The 11,198-nt window shown below is 33.6% G+C and overlaps 1 protein-coding gene across 27 annotated transcripts in view; it reads left to right on the forward strand.

The window, feature by feature from the left end:
* Positions 1 to 10,183, forward strand: part of SGIP1 (SH3GL interacting endocytic adaptor 1) — a 204,969-nt gene extending 194,786 nt beyond the window's left edge. For all 27 annotated transcript variants that reach the window (XM_072820660.1, XM_072820659.1, XM_072820664.1 and 24 more), the window contains 3 exons: positions 274 to 338; positions 921 to 1,085; positions 2,277 to 10,183. In XM_072820660.1, the coding sequence (XP_072676761.1) occupies positions 274 to 338; positions 921 to 1,085; positions 2,277 to 2,299 (253 nt within the window). In that variant the 3' untranslated portion in view covers positions 2,300 to 10,183. The remainder of the gene's footprint in view (positions 1 to 273; positions 339 to 920; positions 1,086 to 2,276) is intronic.
* Positions 10,184 to 11,198: the final 1,015 nt, after the last annotated feature.

Here is an 11,198-nt window from a genome sequence, read left to right on the forward strand (position 1 = left end):
TTAACTGCATTGTCCTCTATATGTTTTCCTATCTGACAGTTGTAGCTGGTTATAATAAGGAACAGATAAAAGAACATTTATGTGTAGACGGATGTATGGATGGTTGGATGGATAGATAGATAGATAGATAGATAGATAGATAATGGGTAAATCATAATTAACATTGTCAAGATTCATTTTTTAAAATTAACACTATCTAGAAAAAATATGGCATCCATTAAACAAAAACCTTTACATACACAAAAGCCTTTTACCTATTTTATTTATTTTTAGGAATGCTGAACAACAAAGAATATTGTGGAAGATTCCTGATATTTCTCAGAAGTCAGAAAATGGAGGTACTGTAATTATAGGCTTATTTAATACATAAAGCTGAAATAACTTTCAGGTATTAAAAAACTATCAATCAAAATACACTTAGCATTAGAAGCAAGCAGAATATTTCACTTTACTTTGGTGTATACTTATCTCAACCAATAAAAGCAAGTAATTTCTCAGTGGATCCTCTACTTCCCCTTTTCTGCCCAACCCCACATCAAACAGGCCATACTTCAACCAGAGAAGAGCTTTTAATGAGACAAGTTTTCATTTTGTGTCAGATCTCCACTTCCTGATAGTTTACATATTTTTCACTTTCCTCTGACTGGGAAAATACATTGCCTTCCAAGTAACATGCTCCCAAATTTTGAAGTATCATTTGGTTGAATTACACTTTCATTAGTGTACAAGAAAAGTTCCTCATAATATTTCATGAAAAAATTTATTCATCACCATTTTGTCACTAAAACATACACTATTTTGTATGTTTTATTTTGTATATTTATACTAAGTTAGATGTTGTGTGTTAACTTTTGAATATAATTTGCAAAACTATATCCAGTGTGTTGTGCAATGATACTCTTTTTTAAATTTTTTTATAGGGGTGGGTTCTTTATTGGCCAGATTTCAGCTATCCGAAGGCCCAAGCAAACCTTCCCCGTTGGTTGTGCAGTTCACAAGTGAAGGAAGCACCCTTTCTGGTTGTGATATTGAACTTGTTGGAGCAGGGTATCGGTTTTCACTCATTAAGAAAAGGTTTGCTGCAGGTAAGTGGGCATCCTGTGAGTTTCCTTTGCAAAAATAGTGTTGCCCTAGCTACTCTCTTGAGAAGGAAAAGTGTCTGATTTGCTCATCTTCTTTCTTTTCCTCTTCCCAATTCCCAATCCCCATTTCTCATCCCAGTTAGAAAGCAAACAGATTGTAGAATGAAAAATTGGATAATAAACTAGAAGTCAGAATCAGGAAGGCCTTGACTACCGATCATGGCTCTGGCTCTGTTTCTTATGTGGGGATCACCAGTCATTCCTATTATATACACATGTATATACTAAGGCCAGTGGAATAAATACTACTGTTTTTTTTTAAGATTTTATTTATTTATTCATGAGAGACACAGAGAGAGGGAGAGAGAGAGAGAGAAAGAGAGAGGCAGAGACACAGGCAGAGGGAGAAGCAGGCTGCATGCAGGGAGCCCGACATGGGACTGGATCCCAGGACTCCAGGATCACGCCCTAGGCTGAAGGCGGCGCTAAACCGCCAGTCCACCTGGGCTGCCCAATCCTACTGTTTTTATACTGATAAACAAAGTAAATGCTATTTGCCTCTGAATTTACCTCTTACCTAAAGACATTTTTTCTCCAACAAGACTTCATAGATTTTAGACTTGTCAGGTATAGCTGAAATCTGAGAAGATCCATCTTTCACTTCAATATAAGCAACCTTCAAGAATCTAGGCCAGGTATCAGAAACGGTTGCCCATGAGCTGAATATGGCCATAAGATATGTTTTTGGCACACATGATAGTTTTTTGGTGAAGAAGTCCCCAATACTAGGGTGATTATACTTATCAATGACTTGTCAGGATAACTCCTGGTTTTTATGCCTGCTGGTCTCTTGTAATTACTAGTTTTAACCTTTCCACTCTCAAAAATGACCCAGGTTACATGATTACTCTTCCCAAAACAAGTTGGATTCCCACATACAGAAACAAATCTCCCAGCCCATCCTAAAACCTAAACGTCTGCAAAGTGTTCATACACGGACATGTGAAAAGGCAACTACCTGGTCTGGGAAATTGAAAACTTAAAAAATTGTATGTATTTTATACTAATACCACACCTCTCAAAATGCAGTATTAGGCTCCTCGGGGTAGGCAGGAAGGATAAAAATGTTGCCCGTATCATAATCACATTATGGAACTAGCAGATAACCTGTTGATATGTTGTTTTGTTTTGCAGGAAAATATTTGGCAGATAACTAATAAAATCTTATGCAAGGATTTGGATGATTCATATAATGGAGAACTGTTGTATGAGAAACAGGTTTTAATTTTGGTTTGATGGAAACAAACCAAAATCTGCACTTGGGATATATCTGCTGGAAATGTCCGTGACTTTCAGCAATGATTTCCCTCACACAATACCATGATGACCAGTCTTGCAGTATTTACTTCTAGGTGTAATATTGTTAATGGTTTTAAAATGTAATTATTGTATTTGTAAATTGTACTCACTCCAGTAAGGCGATTAGACACCTGAGTTTTAGCATTTTACCATTCCTGAAATGGATGTAATTTAAACTGTGGTATGTAAATTTAATAGTAGAACTGTTGAATGGCACAATGCTTACAGAGGTAGATTGCATTTTGTCAATATATAAAATTTAAATATAATATTGATAGCTGTCATAAAGGGGGTGCCACATACAAAGAAAATTAAGTGGAACCAGAGGAAAAAAAAACTTCATTTTCTTCAATCCTTAGTATGTTTTACTCTAGTGCTAAATAAAAATTCTATCTTCAAATATTTAGTGGGTTAAATTCAGAAACTATTTCAGAAAAAAAATTCTAAAGTTACAGCATATTCAAGAAGAGCATTAATTACCACTTTTTAAAAAGCTTTTTTTTCAAACTGCAAATTTCATAAAAATGCAAACTGTGTAAACAGGGCCTCTTATTTTTATAACTTGTGTAAAAAGGGAAAGCAATTCATATTTAAAGTTTAAGTAGATGAAATTATAATCAAGAGTAAAGAAGATGTTGAAGTCTTAACTACTTCCCCCTCTCTCTACAGTTTAGCAAATGTGGAGATTGCTGAATAATATCAGACTAAAGCCAAAATTGTGACTTTAAAATTTCAAGACTTTCCGTAGTTGGACTGGTTAACAACTTTTGCTTAATTAGTCTGAACAGAGTCTCCCGTATAGCATGGAGAATGGTACCATGTATCTTTCTCTTTACCTGCAGGAATCAGACCATTAAGGCTAAAACTCGAAAAAAAAAAAAAAAAAAATTCAGTCCCTCCAACCCCGTTTAAGTCCAGAAGGCAAATTTTAATCATTATCATTTATATCATTGGGGAAGGAGAAAAAAAAAAAAGCTTTATAAATGAAATTCAATCCACATTATTGTGCAATAAATTTCATTTTGGATAAGATTCATCATATGTGACTATAAATCTTTGCCATTCTCGGGGAATCAGAAAGAGAGTTATCAAAAATTAATGTCATGATTTCATCATTGCAAGGTACGATTAAAACTGTAATTACTCAGTCTGGCCTCACAATGTGAGGAGGATTCAGAATGGAGAAGCACTTCTTCAGGGTTAGTCCCAGTTGTCAAACCTTCCTCCTCCACTATCTGCAAACATGAAATTTCCTTTAAGTCATAGAACTTATTTTAAACATGAACCAATTCTTATCCTAAGTTATACTATTACATACCTGGAATTAGTAAGCCGTTGTATTTAGTTGCTAAATTTTTTTACGTTCACTGATACTTGACAAAGAATCATTAGTCTCTTTAGATTTTAGAATCAAATTAAATTTTGTAAGTCTTACTTTTAAAATGAGATTGTGATTGGCAATTGTTTATAGTTTATAGTGGAACTTTTTAAATTACCATTTGTACTGCTGCATCAGTGCTTGCTACAAAGAAAATGTTCAAATGTTCAAAATGATCTGTTTTACCTCAGAAGAATTTCTATTATTCAAATACTCTCAGTTGGCTCCCCAGACAGTCTGGAGTTGAAGTTTTTTTGGACAAATTATTAATGTACTCATTTTAAGTAAAGATATTCAATTTGATTTTGAAACCAAAATAGAAAATGCAAACTTTTAATCCTGCAAAACATCAAACACTGAAACCAATGGAGAGTAAGGAGCAGAAAATTGAGAATTATACAGCATATGAATTTAAAGATGCATTTTTAAGTAATCAATTCATAAGGAAAACGTATTGAATATTAACACAAAGCATATTAAAAATGTGTAAATATTACTGGTTCTTATGTCTTGCTCTTTATATTTTATTTTATTTTATATAGTTCTAGAGTGACTTAGTAATTAAACACAAGGGTTTTTTTCAAGGAATAATTTTGTTGATATTGTAAAAATATAATTTAAAACATAGATTACAAAAATCTTTAATGTTATTCAAACGTTTCCAGGAACTAAATTTGAAACTATAAAGATCTCTTGTGATCCCTTAATTGGTCTTTGTGAAACAGAATGGAGGTTATTGGCTTGATAATTATTAAACTTTCAATAACCAGAATCTCGATAGAGAAGATATCCCTTCTCCGTTCAGAAAAATAGGTCAAATAATAACACAATAAACTCATATCAGGGCTTTAGATTTTGGTAGTGGTTTTTTTTTTTTTCTAATTTTATAGTTTACAATCTCCTGTTAAACCTGTATCCACTGTACTGTACAATAAGAATTCATATTAGGAAAAAAGATCCTAGACAATGCAAGAGTCTCTGCTATAAAAACTAACAAATGAACATTAAGTCGGGTCCATTATCAATTCCTAAAACAGAAGAAAATAGGCAAGTACATATTAATATTTTCAATACTAGGGGTTAAAATAAAAAGAAAGAGTTCTCATTAACCAGAACACTATTTCTTGAGATTTATGATTTTAAAAGTTTCTGTTTTAACAAGATAGAAAGTATAAATGATATTGTTTTATTTTGACAACATGGAAAGTATGTTTTTTTCTAAATAAATTTCATATTTTCTTGATATTTTTAAAAATAAATTCTTGTTAAGAATTAGTCTGAATTTTACCATAGTTGGAATTTATAATTCCTAAGAGTTAAATTTTTAATTATTTTTAAAGCTCTCTTCTCTACATCTACAGACAAAATGAAAATTCATTGTATGGTATTTGGGAATATATTTCACCTATAAAGAAAGAAGGTCCACATTTCAAATGGTTTTGAGTGAATAGAGATGTTTTTTATTTTTGTTTTTATGTATTTTTATCCATTTCCATCTGCAAAGTGTTTGATGCAATAATGACACATATTTTCATTTCAAAATCTTCTTTTCAGAGAAACCTGGTAACTACACTAACTCTACCACTAACTACTGCTGTGTGACATTGGACAATCACTGCCTTTCTCGGTTTGTTCTCTTTAGTATGAGGGATTAGGATTGGGATTGGGATTGCCAGTGGTTTTCAAGTTTTTCTTAACAGCAGCATTTTCTGCTACCAAAATTGCATATGAAATCCTGTTATGCAAAACAGCTTAAAGCAATGACAGAGTTCCTTCAAGCAGTTGAGATTTGGGCGCCCCTACCCCCACTCCCACCCTGACCCCAGCACTATTTAAACACCATCATAACATGTCAATGATCTATAAAATTTCTCCCACCTCTGAAGTTCCATGATTCTACTAGATCAGATAGATTTCCTGGGGGGCTTCATAAGAAAACTTGGACAATCACAGTAATTGACTGACGTGTAATAAAAAATTATATTTACTTGAGTGCTTACCATATACCAGTCACGATAGATACTAGCTTGTTTAATACTTGTAGCAATCCAGAAGTTGTAAGTACTCTTCTTAATTCCTATTTTACAAATGATGACATCCAGGCTTAGATTAATTAATTTGCCCGAAGTGACACAGCAGCTGCAAGTAACCCAGTTATCTTGACTGCAGAGGGAGCCTCTCTGACCAGTTTTGCTTACTCATTCTGGGAAATAAACTCTTGTTTTATTTTCCTATATACATATCATTTGAATCCCAAGGTTAAAGGTGCCGTGAAAAATTAGTATCAAAATAAGGATAATTCCAATAGCAAAATTGTTGGAAGAGTATGCTTCTCAAAGAATGACTGTGAACCACTTGTAATAACAGTCATTTAAAAGGGTGATGATTTTGGCTCAGTCCCAGAGCCTAGAAGATAGTATCAACAAGTTTAAATTAAAAGAATAAATATCTAGGGATGGAATTTAGGAATACGTATTTTGACAAGCACCCAAAACCTGAGAATCACTGCCCTAAGACATCTCTGAGGTCCTTCTTAGTTATGACATTCTATCAAATTTTAAACATTAAATTGTAAGTTGAGTGAATATCATTTTTCTGGTGAGTTTATTTTTTCACTCAGTCCATTTAACTTTCTCCAGTTAAAGAAAAATGGAAAAAAAAAAAAAAAGACTCAAGGCTTTTCTGGGAAAATCCTTATCTTTTCCTTAGAGTTCTCACTATATAGTCTCAAAGTGGCCTGAAATGTATTTTCTCGTTTTCATATTTCTCCTTTTCCATCAATGGCTCAAAAGACTAAGAGAAGCTGTAGGCAGATTGCAAGCTATCACTCACTGCACAAAAAAAGTCCTAATAAATGTCTCCCTCCTTGCAAGAGACACTCAGATGGATGTGTAACTTTTGAGCTGACCCTAATTATTTTGTAGACCTTTGAATTGGATGCTTTATAACCATGGACCAGTATCATTGTAAAGGAGTTAACTCAATAATTTTTATTTTTCCTTTTTTTTTGTTTTCAGAATAATCACAGTTGTCAATTAAATTTGAATGGCATAGTAAAATATTTAGATATCTACTAAGAAGATGAGTTTGTTGAGTTTTGCCTTTTTTTTTAAGCTTTATTTTTCCTTACAGATTATGCATTCAGCAAGATCCCATTCAGGCTAAACGTACTTTCTGCTACATGGTTTTCTGACCAGCAATTTATTTAATGGAAGGAAATTTTTTTATGATAGTAAAAGAAGGATGATCTCTAAATATCATTTTAAAAATTAGTTAATATAAGTAAAAATGATGTTTCCTTGAAATAAATCAAATTAAGTTGCTGATATGAATGAACAAATCAATCTATGTTAACTGATTAAAGAAGGTGTTCTGATGACCTGCCACACCATCTTTTACTGTGTGCACTTCTGTCATGAAGCTTTATTGGATTTTCCTGCTTCTTTTGTGTTTGTTTGTTTGTTTGTTTGTTTGTTTCATTTGGCAAATAGCATCTAAATGCCATTCCCTCACTCGTGAATTAAACATGTCTACCATTACATTATTTTTTGTACATGGAATGTATGGAGGAAAAGGAGATAGAAGTCAAATATTTAAATTTCCAAATATTAAAAAAAGAAAACCCACTAGCATTTCTGTGTCATTGCTTTGATGTTCTATCATCTTCTGTAGGCTAGAGTTGTAATTTTAATATCTAATTCAAATTGAAATATTCTTCTTGGAGGAAAGTCAAATTTTAGAGTCTATTGAGTTGACTATCAGATCTCTTGATTCTCCCTCATGTTTAACACTTGATTTCTATCCTAAATGAGTATTCTTGTGAGAGAAAAGCACCTCCTTATTGACATCCACTATAAGTATAATAATTTATTTTCTAGGTATAACTTCTCAAGTTATTTTTCCTTTGACTTATAGTATTTTTGATTGTCTTCTTCTATCCCTAAGGTAGTACGTTGCTTATTCTAAATACACCTTTAACCTTATAAGAAAAGATGTTTCAATGAGGAGCAAATATATATTTTTATGTGTCTCTTAATGCCTAAAAGAAAATAAGTAAAGGATACTTCAGCATTCACCTATATTCCAGTATTTTCCAAATTGTGTCCAGGTCGACTGGTTCTGGGAAATATTCATTGTGGCCTGAGAATATATGATCTTATGCCATATTCCCCACTCCTTGGACACTGATAATAAAGGTTAGTGTTTTAATGAAGCTTAAGAAAGTTATTAAATCACAAAACACTTTTTTTTCCCTAAACACATCTTGAAGAAACATTAGAAAAGTTTTAACACCAGCTTACATATCCTTCAAGAATCACAAATAATACAACCAGGAATGTTTTGAAAGAATGCTTCTGAGTTTTTGTTTAACTTGAAGAAAAATTCTTGCCACTTCAAATGAGTTAGTATCTATTTTAAATTTTCCTTAGTATATCTTAGTGAATTTAACTTTATCATCTAAAATATTCATGTAATACTTTAATTTTTTAAGTATTATTTTTAAGGTCTTGCACCTATGACCAAGCACATCAGAGTACCAACTGTTGAAAACAAATTCTTTACAGAGTGGAATTAACGCTAGCGAACAATCTTTGGTAATATCGTATTGAGTGGCTTTAAGAAATTGGATCATGATAGATGAACGCTGAACGCAGATTTACATAGTCTCGTTAGAAACTATACAAAAAACACTTTATAATGAGAGGGATACATTACTTAGCAAAGATTTTGCAGAACCCTACACTCTACTGATGAGCATTTCACAGTTCTTTTTTGCAATGCTTTATTTTTCAAATCAATCGTTCATACACAAAAGCAGCAAAATTCCTTTTTAAAAAATTCTTGGATGAACTGATTCAGAATAAAGCTGAATCACTTTACATTTCTCTAAATATAGCTCAGTTTTTAATTCACTCAGAGTTTGTGAATCAGCTTGATAGATGATAAGCCATTTATCATTTTTAAATATACCATTGAATATGTCACGCAAATGTTAATTCCATCTCATTTGTTCAGCTGTATATTACTTCACTGAGATTTTCTCTCCCTCTTCTCTCTGACCAAACAGATGCCTAGTGTTATTCATACATGCATCATTACTTTAAACTATTTTAAATAATACACCAAATGTCTACCACTGGGATCACTATCCCAGGGTCCAAAGTCAGATAGTTTTCTTTTCCTTGTGAGATGATAGGATGAAAATTCTTACAAGCTGTGTTAATTTTGCAGGTCAGTATTGAATTCTTGTTTTTTAAATGGATGTGCATGAAAGAGACTGGCCCCTGTCTAATCTCTCTGTTTCTCTCTCAATCTAAGAGAATTGGAAAATTGCTCCTGAATATTTTTTCTTGAAAAAGCCAAGTGTTGGGATATGTATGATGATATGCTAATCTTATATATGAACAGAGCTTCACTACAGGCCAAGCAGTCCTTTACAGAGCTGGCTTTTTTAACTGTTTGAATATTACTGGGTTCAATATACAAATACTTTTAATTTTTCACTTCATGTAGGAAAAAAGTCTATAAACGATCAAATTTTAATTTTCACACTTACTAAGTGGCATTCTTTTTTTTTTCTTTGACAAAAGAGAAACTAGGAAAAGAATCTCAGAGAAATTTTGCTGTGTTTCCAAAGGTAATAAAATTCAGTCAATTGTCTTTCTTAAGAAAAATGCTGTTAGTGTGTACTTTGAGTTGGTGGTAGCCTTTCTTTAGAACTCCCCGTGTACTTTATAGCAACGGTAAACTGAATTTTTTTATGACCTAGTATGAAGTATTTAATTTCACAGAATTCCTTGAGCATAAAATATTTATAAAAGAAATTGTGGGTTAAAATACTCAAGTATATTTTTTAAATCTAGTTAAAATATTAATACCTGGCTCTTTTTCCTACATGTGTAATTCAACCGAGAGTACTTTTATTCTCATGGCCGTTACTGCTTTGTCTATGATGAAAGCTTTACTGCTTCTGTACTGTGCTCAAGAAAAAAACCAGCAAAAGAAGCAAGAGTTCACTGTAGCAAAGCTCGCTGGTGAGCAAAGGTGATATGAATGTGTAGTATTGATTTATTGAAGATAATCAGAACATTTTAACATTACTTGCCTTATAAGTTAGAAAAGGTGTGGACATCATTTTTTTTTGTAAATAATGATTTTTACAAATGTTTTTTCCTTCATACCAATCACCCATTTCACAAAATCCCAAATATGCAATTATTTATCATGACACATTACTGCAACTAGGGTTCCCATTTCCGAATAAACTTTAATTATACATGAGATCAAGATGAAATATCTAAAGTAAATTGTTATTTAAATGTAATTTTTTTCTGGAAAATAAATGAAAAAATGTAAAACTAAATTCAGTTGTGAACCTCTTTTATCACCAGCCTCTTAAAATTTTACCCACATTTCTGAAAAATTTCACTGCGTGTTTGGGGTGGCAAAGCGGACAAAACGTTTTGACTGTGCAAGGGCTTTAGAGCAGGACACATCCCAGTCCCGTGATTTAATGATAGACTGGAGCACATCACTCGATTCTTCATCCCTATCTTTAAGAAAATGGAGCTACTCTCCCCTTATCATAGGGTCAATGAACAGATTAAAAGAGATAATCTTTACCAGTCACCTAATAGTTCCTACCTACTACGTAGTGGATATCCAATAAACAATCCCTTCCCTCTTCTGTGAATAGCGATTGGGATGGGGCCAGAACACTCTAACGCTCTCCCTCCGGCGCTGTCCTGACTCTTACTGGCTCTACTGTCATCCCGGTGCATTGCTCTTGTCAGCTTCTGCTAACTGCACTGACCACTCATAAAAGGACAGGTGCCAAAGCTTAGAGGTATTGTTTTATTTCTAACTCCAGTGATTGCCCACTACAGAAGGGTCCTTTCAAAGGTTTGGATTCGTTTGCTTTGGGTTGGGGGAGGGGTCTTGAGGTTAATTATTAAGGAGGGAAGGGCCTTTTAGAGAGGCCAGATAGGTCCTCAAGGCCAAACAGTCTCTATTTCAAAGCTTCTTAAACTTGAAGAGGCTGGGAAGAAACCTATTTAGGAAAAGTGAAGGAGCCTCCTTGGCAGCTCAGGAGATAAGCCTGTACGCGGCTCAGTGCCCCTATCCTATTATTTAAGGATTCAGAATCTCAGTGTTCTTCTGTATCTGTAAAGGGAGAAACACCAACCTAATCAAAAGCAAACTGCCAGTAGCGGGTAGATGTAAGCTCTCAATAAAGGATCCCTGTGATCAAGCCTCTGGACCTTGAAACAGGGTGGTGGGAAGTGGTGTCCGAGGTCTGGGAAAGGGAAAGGGAGTTCTCCTTTCTCTTTGCGCCTCGGATTTCCTGTCCCAGGAGACCCCACTACTTCCCCACAACT

The sequence above is a fragment of the Canis lupus genome, chromosome 3, assembly GCF_048164855.1.
Source record: "Canis lupus baileyi chromosome 3, mCanLup2.hap1, whole genome shotgun sequence".
NCBI lineage: Eukaryota > Metazoa > Chordata > Mammalia > Carnivora > Canidae > Canis > Canis lupus.